At 37.7% G+C, this 20810-nt stretch overlaps 1 protein-coding gene and 1 long non-coding RNA gene across 8 annotated transcripts in view; one reads left to right on the forward strand and one right to left on the reverse strand.

The window, feature by feature from the left end:
• Window positions 1–20810, forward strand: part of LOC150044548 (uncharacterized) — a 604944-nt gene that overhangs the window by 434787 nt on the left and 149347 nt on the right. The gene's annotated exons all lie outside the window — the stretch shown is intronic.
• The window catches only part of Gabra1 (gamma-aminobutyric acid type A receptor subunit alpha1), a 48265-nt gene continuing 41889 nt past the window's right edge, over window positions 14435–20810 (reverse strand). The window contains exons 9-10 of the mRNA XM_090321092.1: window positions 19231–19433; window positions 14435–17477 (exon numbers count right to left, since the gene is read on the reverse strand). Of these exons, the coding sequence (XP_090177218.1) occupies window positions 17166–17477; window positions 19231–19433 (515 nt within the window). The 3' untranslated portion in view covers window positions 14435–17165. The remainder of the gene's footprint in view (window positions 17478–19230; window positions 19434–20810) is intronic.

A 20810-nucleotide genomic window follows, 5' to 3' on the forward strand; every position in this document is an offset into this window, starting at 1 on the left:
ACTCAAGAGTTTCAGGGTTCTGATTCTGGCAGACTAGGTGACGTAACATAACTTGGAAAAGGAATTAACAAGTCTACCTTGCTTTTCAGTGTCAGGGCTCATCTGACTAATGACTCCAAACTCTGATCATTCCATTTCCATCTGTTCCTGGTGGGAAATGAGACTGTTACCTATTCAGACTTCTTAAATCCCCAAAACTTTGTTCTTGAGATGCTGCCAGCCTGCTTCTTGGTGGCATAGGAGGAATCTTATCAGATTTAATTTATGCAGGAAATAAAATGACTGCCTTCTATGTGGTTAGAGAGGTGGATTTCCAACTGCATGTTCTGTGTAAATGGGGCTCCTAATGCTTCTAAAATAGATCTTCTAGCAATTCCATTTTTCAATCTCTTTTCCTAAGTCTGATTGTCTAATTCATAGAATACTCATGTGTTTGAGCCTATTGGATTGTTTCTTATGGAGGTAAGTCTATGCATATATATTCAGTGTTTTTTGTCAGTTGTGGGGCTTGAACTCTGGTCCTGGGCACTGTCCCTGACCTCTTCAGCTCAAGGCTAGTGCTCTACCAGTTGAGCCACAGTGCCACTTCCAGTTTTTCTGATAGTTAATTGGAGATAAGAGTCTCACAGCCTTTCATGCTCTGGCTGGCTTTGAACTGCGAGCCTCAGATCTCAGCCTCCTGAGTAGCTGGGATTACAGGAGTAAGCTACTGGTGCTTGGCTATGTTCAGCTTTTTCCAGTAGCTTACAGTATGGGTTGACCATCTGTTTATTTCTTGGGGCATTGCTAGCCAGTCTTCTCTCTCATTCGTTTAAGAATGTGGCCACATATCGGTATTAATTGCTTACTGTGAGGTCAGCCGTGTTGCTAACCTAGTGTGGAATCTTTTGTATCTTCTAGAAACCTAAAGGGTGAACAGAAATTGACTAGCTAGCCAGAATCAAGGTCACCCAAAAGCTTTCAAGAAATAATTAATAATAAATTGGGACAATCATTAGAATCCTTTTGGCCTTGTAGAAACAACCTCATACAATAACAGCATGTGCAGTACAACTGTGTCTGACGGTGTGAGTGTCTCATGGGAGTTGTCGGTGATTGTCTGGAACACCTCTTTCTGTTTTATTCATTTTGAGAATCACTTCTTTGCTGACTGTGACTGGTGAGAGCACCATGACAGTAAAATCTAATTTCTGTTCTGAACTTCTGAGATGTTAAATGTTTAATAAACTTTTCCAGAAGTCATAGTGGGGTATAAAGAGTTGAATGTAGAACTCAGAAGTTGTAAACATCACATAGAATGCTGTCACACAGAAAACAGCTGCTGTACTCGTGGTGAAAGAGCAGCTTAAAGAGAATAATTTCCTGGTAGATAAAAAGCATTTCATTATATGTTAGGAAAAACCAACAGACTATTTTTCGTTTTACATCTACTTAACAAAAATACTTATTTTCATCGCTTGCTATCTGGATTGCACTTTTTAGAGATAGATAAGACTCAGATTCATGGAAAAGTCTAGAAAACCTTCTTTCAAGATAAATGTCCCATTCTATTCTCATTGCTCCCTCGCTTAGCAACTTTCAATTTGGTTTATTAATCCCAAGATCACTCAGTTTGACAACTCAATTTACCTTTAAGAAAAATATTGAAATTACATGATTTTTACCATTGATTTCTGGGAAATGTTTCAGAAATGATTTATGATATAATGTTAAAATGCTTTTTCAAAATGTAATAACCAATTATGGAATCTGGGGCGCAGAAATAAATAAAAAATGTATGGAAATTTGATGAGCACATAAATGAGGAAGAAAATCAACTTTAAAACCCATAAAAGATGCAGTTGATCAACAGATGCTTGAGTCTAGGAGATTCATTATTGAATCTAGCTAAAATTGAAAGTAATGGAGCCAAACAAGAAAGTGTACAAAAAAATAATGAAGATAAAATTCTATGTACAAATTGATGTTAAACATATAAAAAGAACTAAATATTTTATATTAATGTTTAAATACTTCAAATTGAGTCTTACTATCCAGATTGGGAAAGAAAAATTTAGACAAGTATGTAAAATCAGTACATTAATGTAGAACAGGTTTGGAACATATGTTGAAAATGTGTAGGGATTGAAAAAAAAGATAATACCAGGATTGTTACATAAGTAAATGAGTTGTGCTTCTTTTAGGGACAACTGAAAAGTTTATATAATAACCTTTTGTTTTTTGTAGAAACATGACTTTTAGGGAAAAGAGTTAGAATTTCTATTAAACCATTCAAATTAAATAATTGAGACCCAGCCAATGATTTGCAAACATATATATCCTATTTGCTTCAAATGTTATTCAGAGAAAATAAATACTGCAAAAGTTAGTTTCCTCTTCTGCCTTTCTAGATTAATACAGGCAGTAGTCTAGCATTTTAAATGTATTGCCTATATTAACTAACTACTCTAACTCTCATAACTGTAACAAAGTAGTTTTAGAAATTATTTTCTGTTAACAAATTATAGTGGCACTGTGTCTCCAAATGGTAGAGTACTAACCTTGACTAAAAGAGCTCAGGAACAGGGCCCACACTGAGTCCAAGCCCCATGACTGACAGAAAGAGAAGGAAATAAATAAATAAATAAATAACCACAAGCGTTTATAACAAGTAACTAGGCTTTGAATTCAATATTTCTGATTACAAAGTAGCCTGTTGGGTGTGTCTCAGCAGGATGAGTACATTGTACTCATAAATGTCTCTGTAAACTAATTCTCTGCATCCTTGTCAACAGTTCAGTTTTAACAAATTAGCTAATCACAGTGTATTACTGACTTTCCCTAGATCCTGGTAAAATCTGAGTATCGTCAGATATGTTTAACGTTTACACAAAGTTTCTCTAGTTTCTTAATTATTAAGTTTTATCTACATTTATGCAAAGAAAAATACCCCAGATTGTTTATAGTTGCAACAAATAATGACAAGGTACCCTCACTGTTTCAATTCCCCTCAGTGCTGTTCTCATTCTTGGAACCAGATAAACACCAGTGTATGTCCTGTTGGCACCAGACTTGTATGAAGTCTTACAAAACTGGAACAATATAGTATGTGAGCTATCCTCCTTACTTCCTTTATCATACATTGGGGTTTATCTTACTGAAATCAAACAAGATTGATGCCAGTTATTCAAAACAAGTTCAGCATTCAAAAATCCAATTCATGTAGCCCATCACAAGAGCAAACTAATGAAAACATACAACTATGTCATAGATGAAGTATTCAGGAAATATATTAATAAGTATCTGTGAAAATACTATATGCAAAACAAGGGATAGCAAGAATAATTTATTAAACTTTATACAGAATATTTACCAAAACCTAGAATGGATGTGCTTAAATGTTAGACACCGGATGTTTTACCTTTATATTGAGGAACCACACAAGGACAGATTGTCTGACCATAACTATTCACATTATATTAGAATATTATTAAATTAACTAATGCAGTGAGTTGAAAAAAAGTAGGGGGTGGTGTGGGCAAAGGTATACAGATTAAGAAATAAGAACTAAAGCTGTCTTTGTTCACAGGTGACATGATTGTCTAAGTAGAAAACCCCAAAGAATTAACAAAAGAAAATTCCTTAGAATTAATAAGCAATTATGTAGCAAGATTGAAGGATAAAGTGTTATTACTCAAAATACAATTGCTTTGCTATATAAGAGGGACAAGCTGTTTGAAATGGAAATTTCAAATACTGTTATTAATTTACCTCTAAAAATGCGCCATATAGGATGAAATCTATCAAAATGCACTATCCTATGTGAAAAGCAAATATATATATATATATATATATATATATATATATATATATATATGCCTCAAGGTTCAGACTCCTCTCCACCATCTGGGCTCTGCCCCTTTTTGTGTCCCTAACTTTTGTTCTGCACCCTACATGGAACCTCTATGCATGCAACTGCATAGAGACCTCTCTATGACCTAAGAGGGCCTCAGATGTCTTTGTTTCTCCCTCGTTTTATGCAACCAGAGATTGTTTTCAGGGCCTTCTGCTTACTAGACTGGCACTCTGCTACTTCAGCCATACCTCCAGTTCTTTTGTATTTGCTCTTCATCTCGGATCTCTCGGTATCTGCTCAAGCTGCCCTGAAACCTAGATCTTCTTACCTCCATTTCCCAAGTAGCTAGGGTTACAGGTATTCACTGCTATACCCAATCATAGAAGGCATTTTTGCATCAAAGTCTCATAAATGTTCCCAGGTAAGATGGCATAGCTGTACTAGCTCTATCGTGTGTTCACCATTTAGCACCTCCATAAGTACCCAGAGCTTGGGAACTTACGTTTGAATCTACTTAGATATTGCGATTAGACAATAAACATAGTGCATACTCACACACACTGTTTCTGGTCAGAACGGAAATGTGTTAAATCACATTTGAATCTCTTCTTTCTGAACACAATCATTCCTCTCCATTTGAGTTCATCTTATTCATCCCTTGTTCCATGTGGAAAAGGGGATGCATGAGAGACACGAAAAGAAAGAGTTTACAGGATGATATTCTCTCAAACTTGAAGTGTTCATTTGAATCCTAGCCCTGTGCCAACTCTGCCCACATATATTCCCTTCCTCAAGAGTCAGCGTCAGTTGCGAAAATAGATCATTTTATTTTCCCTTCTGAGGAGGTCAGCTTGTTATGGATGGATCCGCCGAGTTCTGTGTTTATGCTGAAATGGGTTTTTGAGCTGTGTAAGCCCAGAGGTGGTAATACGCTGCATGATTACATTTAATTTATATTTCAATTCTGACTCTCTTGAGTCCTGGGCTCGGCATTTTCATTTTCTGTTTTTGTGGCTGTGCATAGTGTGCTGAGTATAGATTCCATCAGAAACTCCCAAGTCCTGCTCTAGCTCTGCAATAGTTCTCTTATTCTTTTGTTTTGCTTTAGGAATTTGGGTGATTTTCTTTTCCTTTCTTTTCTTTGTTCCTCAACACACAAGTTATATAAAAACATGGCTTCCATTATTCAAGCTTTACAAGGAAAGAGAACTTAATTCTTTTAGAACAGGCTCTACCAATCTTAACATTCATGCCTTCCATTTAATTGCTGTTAAATTCAGTGTTCTCAGGAAATTATTTTTATTTTCTCAAAAGAAGCAAAGGTTGCTTCTATGCTTAGTAGAGTTGTGGAAGAGGAAGAAGCTGAACTCTGAGCTGTGTAAAACTATTTTTTTCTCTTTAACAAAGCTGAAACGTTTGAATATTACTGCCATTACTTGTGCATGCTCGTTCACTGAAGTTTTCTACCTTATGCATTTGAAACACATGTTCATTTTTCACTCAGATTTAGATTTTCCTACAAATTAAACAACTGCTCATTTCTTATGCATGAGAGGGGGCTTACTGCTAATTAGGCAGCAAAACTATGAAATTGTGCAAGTATAACAAATTATTATAAGAGGCATCAAATGAAAGGCAAGTTTTAAAAACTCAAGGGTTGTGATGCATAGAAAATATTTAATATTCAATATTTCTTTTGTGGGTTCTGGGGCTCGAACTCTGGGCCTGGGTCCTGTCCCTGAGCAATTCAGCTCAAGGCTACTGCCCTGCCGTTGAGCCAAGCCCCACTTTCTGTTTTCTAGAGGTTAATTGGAGATAAGAGTCTGACAGGCTCTGTAGTGCCCAAGCTGGCTTTGAACCACGATCCTCAGATCTCAGACTGGCATAATATCTAATACTTTGTAACCACAGAGCTCTGCATTTAGTTTATATCAGTCTGTATTTGTCAACCTTTGCTAAATACTCTGACATGTGTAGCTTTCTTTTTTCCCTTTTCATCCCATTGAACTACTGTTTCTTTCTTTCATTCTTTCGTTTTTTAACAAAAAAAGTAGGCACATACCATTCCCCTCAGTGTATAAATTTCATATTGTGATGCAGTAAACTTCTCTTGAACTTGTTGCTCTTCAATCTAGGCAAGTTTTTTGTTTCCTCAGAAAGGCATTCTTCCCCTGTTAGCCATACCATCTCACAGTATGCTTTTAGGATTAGAAACAACAGTGATACTCTACGGGGTAGCAAAATGGCCCAAACTAGACAATGCAACTCTTCTAAAGACTGGGTGACTAACAGAGCACCTCAAAGGGGAGAGGTGATTGGTGCAGAAGCTGTGAGATGTGGAGCCCAACACCAATACCAGCAGCTCTGGCACTGCAGTGCCTTGGCAATCTCTTCATTCCTCTGTGGTTTGTGATCCGGCTGCCGCTGTTCTTCTCTCTGGGGTGGTGATTTAGCCAGTTCAAATAAACTCCCTTCATTTCCTAAAGATATCCATCCTCTGACTACTAGGTGGGGAAAAGACAAAAGTCCGAGCACTCTTATCTCCACTTAACAACCTCAAAGCCAGAACTGGATCTGTGTGGCAGAAACACTGGCACATGTGCATGCGAGTGCACACACACACACACACACACACACACACACACACACACACACACACACTTTATTTGATCCCTGATTGATAGATAGGATGCAAGGAATTTTTTAAAAATCAGGAGGATACTTTGACCCTGACACTGAAAACTTGGTATTTCACAGTGTTGACTGTTAAAGCTGCTAGTATTTCATCACTACATAGATATGCTGACATTTTCCCCTCATATATCAATTCTGAGTTTTAGCAGGATAATGAGGCCTCCTCTAGCCTTGGCATGAAAGACTGTGGTGATGGATTAGCAATGTCTGCCTAGGAAGATAAATTACCTATGAAAAGGAGGGATATATATTTCTCATTTGAATTCTGAAATAAAGCATTATGCTATAGTTGGCTTTCTGAATCAAACTGTTCCAGTTTGACTGAACATCTGTAGAAAAACTGAAAAATTTGTAGAAGACCAATATAAATATATATATATATATATATTTTTTTTCGATGGTCCTGGGCTTGGGCTCAGGGCCTGAGCACTGTCCCTGGATTTTCTCAAGGCTAGAGCTCTACCACTTGAGCCACAGCACCACTTCTGCCTTTTTTCTATGTATGTGGTACCGAGGAATCGAACCCGGATCTTCGTGCATGCTAGGCAAGCGCTCTACCACTAGGCCAAACTCCTGGCCCCATAAAAAAATATTTTTAAAGATAGCTTGACCATATTTGTTCATTTTACAGATGTGCAAGTCAAGGGCTGAAGAAGGAAAAAGAATTCTCACCAGCTGCTCAGCACTAAAATTTGTGTTTTCTACTTGAATAATGCAATTTAAGTGCTTTTTTTTATAAATCCCAAATTGAATTTTAAAACCACTTATGACTTGCCTAGCTTACTTTACCTCTTCCTTTTTAAGTTTTATAAAATAGGACTAATAATTGGGTCACATGATAAGTACCTGGTGGCTAGTAAGAAATTAGTAAATGTTATTTCATATGGACTTTGTGACAGTTTAGTTCTCATGCATCCCATTTAAGTGACTCAACTTCAAAATTCCTCAAAGGATCTTTTCCAGAGAAAGGAATGAGAGGAAAATGAAACATAACTAGGAATCTAATGAAAAGAATTAAGATTTAGAACTAGAGCAGAAGCAAAAATTCTTCCACAGAGGTAGAGGAGACATTGGGGGTTGAACTCTATCCACTGAGACCCATCTCCAAAGGGACCTAGGATTTAGCACAAAAATGCTGTCAGGAGCTCAAGGGAGACCAGATTCTCGGCACAATGAAAGGATAGAACTGCATATCCCGTCTACAATCCATTCAGACACATATTACCATGTGAGCATTTCTGCCATTTCCTAACGTGGGATAAACAACGTCTACTGTTTGTGTGAAATCTTGTACCTCAATATTCAGTCATCTTATTTCCTCTATCTGAATTGATTTTCTACTCTTATGGATCAGAAAGGGATATATGACCTCTCCTTAAATCAGATCCAGTTTTGCTGGAGGACGTTTGCATCAGTGAAGAGACGCCAATGAAGCAGTTGGGAAGGGAAGACTCACTTATTTTTCCCATGTTATACTACGGTGTACAAACTCCACGCCACCTGGATCACTTAGCAGCCCCGATTAAAGAGCACCAGGCCCAGCAGTTGGGGAAGGCTGCTCCCCAGGCTGTCCGGCCGCCTTGGGCCATGAGCAGCCTCACCATCTCCAGACAATCTGTCGTTTCTGTGGTGTCCCAGTAACCTTTGGCAACAACAAAAGCAAACAGGTCCCAACCACAGAGGGGTTCCAACATCGGGGATTTGTCTTTTCTTTAGAAAAGAAAATGTCCTTTCTTGTCTTGTTGAGAATCAAGACTGCCTTTTGCCTGGTTCTAGTTCTAATCTGAAGAATGTCATCTTTTTGAGATTTGATTTTTTTAAAGTATATTATTAATGTTAGATGTTTAAATATTGTGCTTGACAGTTGATAGATTTAGAAAATATGATAGAGATACTAGTCTAAAAGTGAAAGAATCCCTTATTGTTTTTAAACTTGTTCACATTATAATGTTTATACATTTATCAACTACATATGCCTTCTTTCTCTTTCATAGTCTTTTTACCAAGGTTTTCCCATTATCCTCATCTCTTATAGATAAAAAATATAAATTAATTTGTTGTTTAACCTAAGTGTACTGCTAGAGAACAGTACTCTATTTCTTAAGGTAGGAGTTTTATTCCTTTGCTCCCTGATATAGGGAAGGCCTGAATCTTGCTATGCAGGTCACTTGCACATTACAGGGGTCCTAATAACAATTAAATATCCACTTGGTTGTTTAGAAAGAGCACTGTGCCCTCTGAAGCCAGGAGAAGTCTCTTTGTGTTTGGTGTTAATTTCTTATGGCCGGCCATTGTAAGATATTATCACAAATTTATCTCACTTCATAAATCAAGATTTCATTCATTCCCTTCCCATGGATCTTTGGGGAGAGCCTTTGCTCATCTTTTCTTAATTCTAGGAGCCTCAAGATTTTCTTAGCTGCATCATTCCAATCTCTGTCTCCACCTTTCTATAGAATTCCATGTCTGATACCAAACTTCAGATTCTATTACAGAGCTATATTGACCAAAATAGCTTGGTACTGGCACAAGAACAGGCCTGAAGACCAATGGAATAGAACTGAGGACCCACATATTAACCCACGGACTTATGGCCACCGAATCTTTGATAAGGGAGCTAAAAAAATAGGAAGAAATACAGCCTCTTCAACAAGTGGTGCTGGCAGAACTGGTCAACCACTTGCAGAAAACTAAAGTTGGATCCTTCTTTGTCACCCTGCACCAGTATTAACTCCAGTGGATCAAAGACCTCGAGGTAAAAGCAGATATGGTGAAAACTTTACAAGAAGGAATAGGAGATACACTAGGTCTCCTTGGCACAGGTCAAAACTTTCTTAATAAGGACCAAGAAGCACAACAAATCAGAGAAAGTCTGGATAAGTGGGACTGCATTAGACTGCAGAGCTTTGTATGGCAAAGGACATAGCTAACCAACTAACTAGAAAGCCTACAGAGTAGGAGAAGATCTTCACTAACCATACAACAGACAAAGGACTCATATCTAAAATATATCAACAGGTCAAAAAATTGAATCACTCCAAAACTAATCTCCAAAGAAACAACCATCCCATTAAAAGATGGGCCAAAGACTTAAAGAGAGTCTTCTCTGAAGAAGAAATAAAATGATCTATAGACACATGAAGAAATACTTGACATCGCTGGCCATAAAAGAAATGCAAATCAAAACAACTCTAACATTTCACCACACTCCAGTTAGAATGGCCAGGATCAAGAAATCTACTAACAACAGTTGCTGGAGGGGATGTGGCCAGGAGGGATCACTACTACACTGTTGGTGGGAGTGCAAACTCGTTCAACCACTGTGGAAAGCAGTATGGTGGTTCCTCAAAAGACTAAACATAGAGATCCCCTATGAACCAACAATTCCACTACCTGGTATTTACCCAATCATCCAGAAACAAGGACATACTAAATCCACTAGCACAACAATGTTCATTGCAGCACTATTTACCATAGCAAAGATATGGAACCAACCCAGATGCCCCTCAGTTGATGAGTGGATCAACAAGATGTGGTATTTATATACAATGGAATTCTATGCTGCTGTCAGAAAGAACAACATTGTCCCATCTGTAAGGAAATGGAAAGACAGAAAAAATCATATTAAGTGAAGTAAGCCAGACTCAAAGGAACATAGGCTCAGAGGTTTCCCTCATTTGTCATAATCAGTAGAAATCTTGGGCTCTCCTAGCAGAGATTTCCAATAGAGCAAAACCTAGATACATAAGGCCATATAGTGTGACGCTAAATGAAACGACCTCCAGGATATAGAAACAAAAGCCATATAATGAGTGATTATTGTCCTTAATGTACTATGTTATTTCTCATCTCTTTTGCTGTCTCTTGGTTATCTCATATTGTTACAATATTTCACCTTGTTAATCTGATATATTGTATATATGTTTATTTCGTTATTTGAAATAGGATAGGGAAGGGGAGAAAACCAGATGAGGGGCAAGGTGGGGGAAGGGAAATGGGGACCAAGACATGAGAAAGGTATGAATGCATGGGAAGTAATGCACCCTCTATTTGGTGACTATAATGTAACTCTTCTATTAATTACAATAAAAATATATGGAAAAAAAGAATTCCATGTCTGTGTTAAATCTTCCTGTTTTGTCTAAAAGCTGTCATTACATTGAGTGATAGATATGATCTCTCCTTTAAGATCCTTAACTAAAGAACTTTTTTTCAAATAAAGTCGTATTCAGAGGGTGTAGGAATTGAGGTATATATGTAGGCATGTGATTTTGAAGACATTCATATTTGTGTTCATATATATGAAAAACTTAGTTTGGACTATTATATTTATATACTATACACACTATCTGAATGCTTTGAAAGGGAGGTATGATCCTAGAACGGCTATATTATTGTCTGCTTCCTGTATCTAAGGTCTAGCACAATTCCTGATACAAAGTTAGCTTATTACATATATTAGCTCAATGATTTAATCTTAGTAGATTCATCCTCAAGGTCTACATGTTGATTAATCTAGAAAACAATTCCTATAGTGTCATCTTTTTAAATATTTCTCTTTGTTTATGAAATAGAAGACTTAAGGGCTATGACAACATAAACATAGGACTGTTAGTTCATATTTTTATTTCTTGTTAGAAGTTGAAAAATATGTGCCACAATCCTGGATCTACTTTTAGTTGAGGACTTATGGATTATGGCTTTCATAATTTTTATTTGTATTACAAAGCTGGTTTTATGAGAACAACTGATTTCATAAATGCATGTTCAAAGTTTATTTAGTTACCAACCACCAGAAGTAATCTGTATAAAGAATATGAGTCCTGAGTAACAGAGAATCACTAACAAGCTTAGGTATCTACCTTTTAGAGGCTGCAGAGTCTTGTTACAAAAAGTATTCAACAGAATGATGAAGACACGTTTTTAGTACCCTTTACTATGAGATATCATGGTATTAAATATCCAGTTATCTTCAACAATGTCATCTTACAACCTTCAATATTATCTACATCTGGGCAGTGTTACGTTATGATCTGCTTATCTTCCACTGTAAAAGTGGAGCTTTGTAAGTAAGCATAATCTGCACTTACATCTACCAAGATGGCAGGAGTTTACCATAACACTCATAGACCATTCTTTGTTCGGAAGTTACCTGTAAACTGGTGCTGACAGCAGAGTGGACACAGCTACAAATAGCAGGAGCCCACGCTCCTGAATGACCTGCAGGTACTTGTGCTGAATGTGACAGGACAGTTTACAGGGGGTGAAATTGATTTTCCTCTTTAAAGGACAAAACAATTTGATTTTTAAAATTATTTGAATTTTATTGGATAAGAAAGACAACCTCTGTGTTAACAGGTTCGTTGAATTTTATTCCTTCATTTTGTTTGTGCTCCTGTTTCCATTTGTGGAAGGAATTTATTGTAGTTATTCATTTTAGACTGAATGGGAGAATGTCTCCAAGATCTGTCTCATTGATTCTTCATTATTAACAGTAAAATGTATATCTCTTCCCTAATAAAGGGAAAAGATTTGCAGCATTTTTTACTGCTTAAATCCACAGTCTTATTTTTATCCTCATTCATCTGGGTTGTTGCCTTAAATTCTAAAGTTAATCCATTGATTCTGTGACGTAGGCTCTGGTAATGGCATTTTCTGGGTAAAGGTCAGTTTCTCCACATTGTCACTGTGAACATCAGGATTACATTGAGGGACTCACGAGAAATGGAAATCTGTGAGCATTGGCTCAGATTTACTAAATAGCAAACTGCAGGTTGAGGCTAGCAATATTTCCACTACTTTAATTCATGCTTGCGTTGGAAAACCCTTGGGCTAAGGCCTTCTAAAATATCAGGTGTTGAATTCTTCACTACCTTAAGGGAGAAGTTTGTTTTCCATCTTTTTTGTTTTGTTTTTTTTTTTGCTTACTATGATCACACTGGTTGTCAAGAGAAGGGCTAAATCTTCCTTCCAAGGTGTTGAATAAATCACCTGGCTCATGAATATGGACTAGATCATATATATATATATATATATATATATATATATATATATATATATATATATATGGTCCCAGAAGCCTTCTTCCAAGAGATAAAATATTTCTTTTGTTGGCTGGGAGTTTGGCCTAGTGGTAGAGTGCTTGCCTAGCATGCATGAAAACCTGGGTTCAATTCCTCTGTACCACATACATAGGAAAAATAAAAAGCTGGAAGTGGTGCTGAGGCTCAAGTGGTAGAGCTCTAGCCTTGAGAAAGTCCAAGAACAGTGCTAGCCTATTTTTTATTGTTCTTTTTTTTGGAGGGGGAGTTGGTCTATTAGATTGGATTTTGTTTTTTACCACATAGAAAAAACATGTTGGTGTCTTGGGAAGAATTCGGTTTTGTAAGAGGGCCTAGAGAACATTGCACTCCCTCACACACACTGGATATCCATAATACTCAATTCCTTTCATTAACTAGCATAATTTCATAGCTGTTGCAGTAGCATAAGGTATGTTCTTTCTTAAAAATACATAACTACCTAAACTTTAGTAAATTAATCATGTTGTTTAAATGCAGTTTTGACAGATTTCCAGTTATACCCCAACTTCCACAGGACAAATAGCAATCACAGATGCTGTCCCATTTTAGCAGCAGAATCCACAATCTGCTTTGCCTTTTCAGGCTGTGTCATTGTGCTTGGCTTTCACTTAACACGATGGATTTGGGGACGAGGGGGTGGCACTGGAATTTGAACTCAGAACCTTGCATTTCCTAGGTAGCATATCACTTTGAATCTCAGAGCAGCATAATGGTTTTCAGTTCATTCATGTCTCTTCTGTTACTCATTCATTTTGCCTGCCTTTTTTTACATAATATGATTTTCTTTATTCTGAAAAGTTTATGAGACTAATATACCTATTAGCATTCACATAGGAGTTGTTATGCGAATCTATGTCTTTATTCTTATGGCAGTATTGAGACTTAAGTGGATGTTTCATGTTTTAGAGACTTGTAAATCATTTTCCAAGGTAGTGTTACTGATTTTCTTTTTCATATGCTATGTAAGGGTTCAAATTTCTCCACATCTTTGCAATGAGTTCTATGGTCTCTTATTTGATTATAACTGGTGAATGGGCATATTTATTACAATCATTGTGGTTTTGATTCCTTTGAATAATGAATGACATCGAACATCATTGTACAGTCTTTCAAGTGATTATAAATGCTTTTTACCATACTGTTCGGTTATAGGAATTTTCAGCAAAAAAAAAAACCAAAAACTAAAAGTTAAGATAATGATTCTCAACCGTGGTTACATATACTAGTCACTGAGAAAGTTCAGGCTGTTTCCGAAAACAGCTGAACTACAGCCCAAGGGGAAGATCAGGAAATAAATTCTCTGCATGAGCGATAGATGCAAGCTCTAGGAACATTTTAGCATCTGGAATTTTTTTGTTTTGATTAGTTTTACAAATATTGAAATGCTACTATGTATTTAAATTTTTTCTGGCACTAGGGATTGAACTAAGAATGTCATCATTAGTAGGCTTATTTGCTTGCCTGGCACATAGCACTTGAGCCACACAACCTTCCCACCCTTTGGGTAGTTACTTTTAGTTGTAAAGTCTCAGAAGCCTTTCTGCCTAGGCTTTACCTGAACTTATTTTCTAGATCGCATCCTCCTGAGGAGCTAGAATTACAGATGGGAGCCACTGGTACCTGTCTGTAAATTTTTACTTGGAAGCAAATCTTTAAAAGTGATCATTTAGGAAGAAACTCTTAATGACACTGTGAGAACTGTTCCATGTTGCTAGGCTGCTACTGGTCATTGGATAGTTTTGGTATCTCTGTCCTGAAAATGTGATACAACAAGGGAAGGCATGGACTTTGGTTAGTGTGAAAAGAGTCAAGTATCCCATTTTATTATTGAATAACATTAGCTTTATTATAATAGAGTACAGTAAGACATAAAATCAAGAGCTTTTGCTGAACTCTGTAAAGCAATACATGCATCTGCCATAAACAACCTTGACTCCTGTTAAGTTTTATTGCCACTTCACTGCACTAAGGTGCAATAAACATTCACTGTCATCTTTTGGGGAAAAAAGAATCCTGGGTAAGCAGGAACTGTCCTCTATAAGAGTACATCTTTATTTTTTGAGGAAGACTTAACGAGCATCACATGGTTTAGCAAAGCACTGTAGAAAAAGCTACATAGAATAACTGGTCTTAGATAACTGCAATCAGTTCATACAATAGAGTGCTACCCATATGTACCAACAACTAAGAAATGGGAGGAAGGCAGTCATTGCATAGCAGAAAGCAGACTAAGAATTACTCACATCTAATGAGCAAAGTACAGATCAAAGGCTAGCCAGGAGGAGCCTGGGAGATAAAATGCTCTCAAGAAATACATTAGCTCAACGTCGAGAAATAACAAGATAAACTGCAACACAGAAGTTAGAGCCATCATTTATTTTATTTTCTATACATAGTATCTACAGATGATACCAGAGGATGAATGTCCTTGGTCAGCCTTTATTGGACTAGCTCATGAAATTTAGGCAAGACCAAATCGAACAGTGACACACATTTAAAAATGAAAACCAGCGTTTATTTAGGAAAACAGTTATATTTTACTCCATCGTTGGATAGCAGCTTTTAGAGAAAACCATTGCTCAAAACTAAGATAGGATCTCCACTGTCTTATTTGGCAATGATGAGAAACAGTTTATGTCATATTATTGTAAATATGTTTACACCACCACGGCCTGTAGATTTTCAACACTAAATTTAAATATCTGTGAAACTCTGACAAAGGAGACTTCAAAAATACCTTCTGCATAAATATTTATTTCTAAAACATCTGGGCAGTAATGAAAGACTAGAATTTTTATAGGGAGTCTTAATGGACCTCTTTAATTTAAAGCCCTTACATAGTATGCCTACAAATATATTGCTACAGTATAAATGAAATGTAGTAAGATTACCCGATAAAAGCTATTTCCTGTACACTCTGTCATGTATTTTATAGTGAATGTTACATATGGTACAGCACTTATTGAAATAGTTGATATCAGCAAATATAGCAATACTATACAGTTGAATTTTTGTGTGAGCTCCAATGAATGCTTCCCATTTTCTTTCTATATTACAAGAACTTAACACAGGAAATGGTAGAATGGCAGGCCTCGAGCAGAGAGCCACTCAATGCTGTGGGACACCATACAGCAGTCTGCAATGAGGCGCTTCCGTTCATAAGAGAAGTGCACAGTCCACACGTTGTATGTTCTATCTGCTCCTGTCTTGAAATATAGGCTCTGGATGTCTCCTCGCTTTCAACCACCTGACCACTACCCAGGGTGATTTCTATGCAAATAGTATGAACGCAACTTTTCAAAAAAGTAAAAAAAAATGTACAGTCCCATGCTGAATATTTACATATATAATTTCTATATTGTATTTCTGTGTTCTAGTCATAAATTTCAATCTAAAGCTTTTGATGTAGTTATATAAAAGAATACATTCAACAACTCTAGAGCTTGCAAAATACTTTTGCCCCTCTAAAAACATCTTCATAACAAGAATAGAGTGATTATTGAATCACTTTGCTATCTGGAAGTAGAATGGGAAAAGGGTATGTTTTCTAAAAGCTAGCTGATTAAATAATTCAGATGTCTCTTAAGATGATTACTTATCGAGAAGAGTAGCAAAACTTGAGATGGTAGCAAAGCAATCTATTCAAAATGTTTCTCTGCACTGGATTAAGTGAACCTCTACATCGAACAATGGCAACCTTGCCTACAAAATTTTTATGAATTTTAAAATAGCATTTAACAGCTAAATAATGCATTAGAGATTTGTGGAAAGGATAAAATATGGAGAATGTTTAGTTTGGGAAACAAAAACATTAAAGCTCTACATCTGCTTAAAAATGAAAGCAACACCAGAAGTATTCCATCACTTGTGCAATAAAGACATAGGTGCTTTAGAATTTTCTACATTAAACATTTATAATTTATCCTCTTAAATACTTTCACACAAAAATATTTTTTATTTATTTTTATTTTTTGCCAGTTTTGGGCTTAAGCTCAGGGCCTGAGCACTGTCCTTGGATTTTTCTCAAGGCTAGAACTCTACCACTTGAGCCTCAGCACCACTTCTGGCTTTTTCTAAGTATGTGGTACCAAGGAATTGAACCCGGGTCTTCGTGCGTGCTAGGCAAGCACTCTACCACTAGGCCAAACTCCTGGCCCCACACAAAAATATTTTTGACATGTACAATATCTTCTTTTAAAGAATATTTGGCAATATATATCTATAAATGATTTAGGTGATATACATAAGCTCTGTTTATTTTTTCCCCCACTTTTCCTCTTCTCTTTGGACTTCCTTCCCTCCCTTCCTGTCACATCTGTTTCCTTCTGACATCATTTTTCTCTCTTGCTCTCTCTCCTGTCTCTGAGCTGTATATTCTGCTCTGCTCTGCACTGCCAGTCAGGAGTCTCTTGTTCTTATATGAATTATGGAAATAAGGAAACCTTCAGATTCTTTTAAGACAGAGGCAATAAAGCAGATAGGAATCACTGCGCTTTGAACAGAAAGCAATTCCCAGTGTAGAGGACGGAACAACAGAATGTGACTGACAGGACTTACTGGTGCGGGGTGGGGGCCTTGAGCTGAGGCTCTCGGTTTAGATACGTAGCCCAGTACACCAAGTTAAAGATTCCGAATAGCAGCGGGAAGGCTATTCTTGACAGCCGGTCAATTTTGCTGACGCTGTTAAAGGTTTTCTTGGGCTCTGGGGGTTTCGTCTCAGGCTTCACTTCTTTGGGCTCTATTGTTGCACTTTTAGCGATGGTGGCTAGGCCGGGATCACCCCTGGCCAAATTAGGGGTATAGCTGGTTGCTGTCGGAGCATATGTGTTGTTTTTCTTAATGAGTGGATCCTTCACTTTCTTTGGCTGTAGAAGGACAAGCAACGAAATTGTTTAAAACATACACACACACACACACACACACACACACACACACAACCTGTGAGAAGCACAATTACAAGTTGCTGGCTAAACTGGCCCTACCTTTGAGACTCAATTCTGTTCTTTATTTAACACCTCATTGCTAGACAATATATACCTTGTTGTCAAAATGCAGTCTGCCGAGCACCTACTTTTCTTTATGTCTGTTAATCCTAGCTACTTGGGAAACGAGGATCCAGAGCATAGCAGTTTAAGGCTGTCTTAGGCAGAAAGTTTTGTAAGAATCCATCTCAGTGGAAGAAGTTGGAGATGCAGGCCAGTACCTGCCATCCCAGCTGCAGCAGGAAGCCTCAGCTAGGAGGAGAGTGGCACGCAGGCGCACATGCAGGCAAGAGTCAGCACTCTCGCTCAATAATGGTTGGAAGCATGGCACAGTGGTATAGCACCTCCCAACAAGTAGGAATACTTTAGTTCCAAACCAAATAACGCATATGCACACAGAAGTAAACTAGGTGGAGTATGTCTCTTCACTGGTTCATGGAGAATGGAACTGTCAGTGCTGGAGTGGTGTGCAACCTTAAGCTCATAAACTGAACACTTCAGCCTTCGCCTCCCAGACATGCCACTGCCTAGCGAGAAGCTTAGGGCAGAACATTGAATGTCTGGGACAGAGAGGCCCAGCGGACAGCCAGTATCTGTTTTAGATATGTGAAAGACACACTGTGGGTCATCTATTTCTGGAGGAATCTCCACCTGACCACAGCTGGACCAGCAGGTTGCTCCCGGCGCCCAAATCCTGAGAAAGTAGTTGGTTCTTGTCTTTACCTACTAAATTTTGAGGTGGGTTAATTGCTGAGTTGATTATTAGTTAATTATTGTTCCTCATGTTTTGAGTGGGCACAAGATAAATAGGACTTTTTAGGATTTCCTTTGCTCAATCATCACTCAGTGTTCCCTGTTAAGCCAATGCTGTCTGTGCAATGATAGGTAAATGAAGAACCTTCTACGCTTCTTTCATACAAACATTTCTTTAAAATGCTCAGCTTAAAGCTATGTGGGTCTGATAGAGTTACCATTAACCACCCGTGAATACAGAGCTCTTGAAATGTGGGTACCTTGTAAGAACATTTTAAAGATTTAATTTGAAAATGCAGTGTCATATACGGGTTATGTAGTACAAAGCCAGTCTGCTTATATATATTATAGTAAAGCATATTGTCAACATTAATTTCACAAATATTGGATCTCAGTCTTTTCAATGTGAATGTTAGACCAGTTCAAGTTACAGGCATGTCTCACATCTGTGGAATTACTACTGCATTCTTTTGTGCATGTGAATCACACAAATGGCTGCTTGGGAAAGAGACAATGTGCCTGCCATTGACTTCACAGAAAATTGGAGACAGTTGATTTATAACCTAAGGAAAAAGAAATGAATCCTTATTCTTGCACTTGTTGCTTTTACTTGTAATATTTCATTGGAAAACTTGGAAGACTCATGATGATGGAGCATTGCAGGCATGTGAAAACAATTTTTTGCCAGTCCTGGGCTTGAACGCAGGGCCTGAGCACTGTCCTTGGACTTTCTGAAGGCTAGAGCTCTACCACTTGAGCCACAGCACCACTTCTAGCTTTTTTTCTATGTATGTGGTACTGAGGAATTGAACCTGGGTCTTCGTGCATGCTAGGCAAGCACTCTACCACTAGGCCAAACTCCTGGCCCTGAAAACGTTTTTACCTTTTCTGGAACCACACTTTTGCCATCCCACGCATAGCCCCTCTTGGTGAAGTAGTTGACGGTGGCAAACTCAATGAGAGCAGAGAAGACGAAGGCATAGCACACGGCGATGAACCAGTCCATGGCAGTGGCATAAGCCACCTTCGGGAGGGAGTTTCTGGCACTGATGCTCAGGGTTGTCATAGTTAGCACAGTTGTCACTCCTGAGGAAAGAAATCAGGCGAGCTGGGGGTTTGAATTGTAGGTTCATCACAGGCGTTCAACCAGCTTGAGCTAAGGAAATCCACAGCACTACATGCACAATGTGGTTTTTAAATCATCCCACTTTAGTTAGGACCAGGGATGAATGAACACTGAACTCCAGTGGCTCTTGCAGTTTGTGGTATGGCAGGGACAAACCAAGGTAAGAGGGAGGAGCTGTTCATCAGATCATGAACCTCTTTAAATGGGTACTTTCTATATGGCATGCTGGGTAGAATAGAAAAGAACATCCTTCATTGTGCCCAAGTCCTGAAAGAGAAATTACAGATCTACACTGCCTCTGATTGACAAAGATTAGGTAATGTCGATCCTCACAGTTTAAAAAAAATACTCGGTGTGTCAAATGTAGAAAACCAGAAAGCCCATGATTTCTTAATAATTAAGAGATAAACAAACAGTATTAGGATGATAGTTACCTTTTTATTAACTCTTCTTCTTTTACACTGTGTTGTCCTGATTCTGAAACAACTGCTCATTTAGAGAAAATCTTGGAAGCCATATGTATGTATATATCTATGTATATTTATACACATATACACATACATATTCATATATCCATACATACATACACAAATATTGGGAAGGGGGCCTAGTGGTAGAGTGCTTGCCTAGCATGTATGAAGCTCTGGGTTTGACTCCTCAGTCCCACATACACAAAAACTCCAGAATGGTGCTGTGGCTTAAGTAGTAGAGTGCCATCCTTGAGCACTGAGAGATTCAGGGACAGTGCCCAGGCCTTTAGTTCAAGCCTAACCAAAATCAAAACATATGTGTGTGTGTGTGTGTGATATCTACACACATGTATTATATATATGTGTGTGTGTGTAAGTACTTATTACATACACATATATATATGGTGTATATGTACATACATAATAAATTTTACAGATTTGCTTCAATTTAGACAGCTAAGAGGCAAGCAAAATATAAACTCTAACCTCAAGTCTTTCTGATCTTTTCCTTTCTGCTAATTCTGTCTCCATCTTTCCTATTCTGGAACTCCTCTGCAGGGATTACAAGGACCCATATTCAAGGTCAATGCAGTTTTCAAGTCAGTCCATTTTCATTTACTTAGACAAGATGAATTATTAGGATGTAAAAGATGATATCCTTGGATCTTCAACTAAACAACTGATGTTCATCAGTATCGCATACTTAATCTACTCTATTAGAATACAGTATAGGGCATTGCATTTCGTGATACTATACCATAGTATCTTAGAATATTGAGTATAATGTTGCATGGTCCCTCTTAGTCCATCTGAAGAACGTTTGAAAAGACTCCACAGAAGCACGACTGACCTGCCATTGGAACAGTC

Source organism: Megascapheus bottae, chromosome 29, assembly GCF_031878675.1.
Source record: "Megascapheus bottae isolate mThoBot1 chromosome 29, mThoBot2.hap1, whole genome shotgun sequence".
NCBI lineage: Eukaryota > Metazoa > Chordata > Mammalia > Rodentia > Geomyidae > Megascapheus > Megascapheus bottae.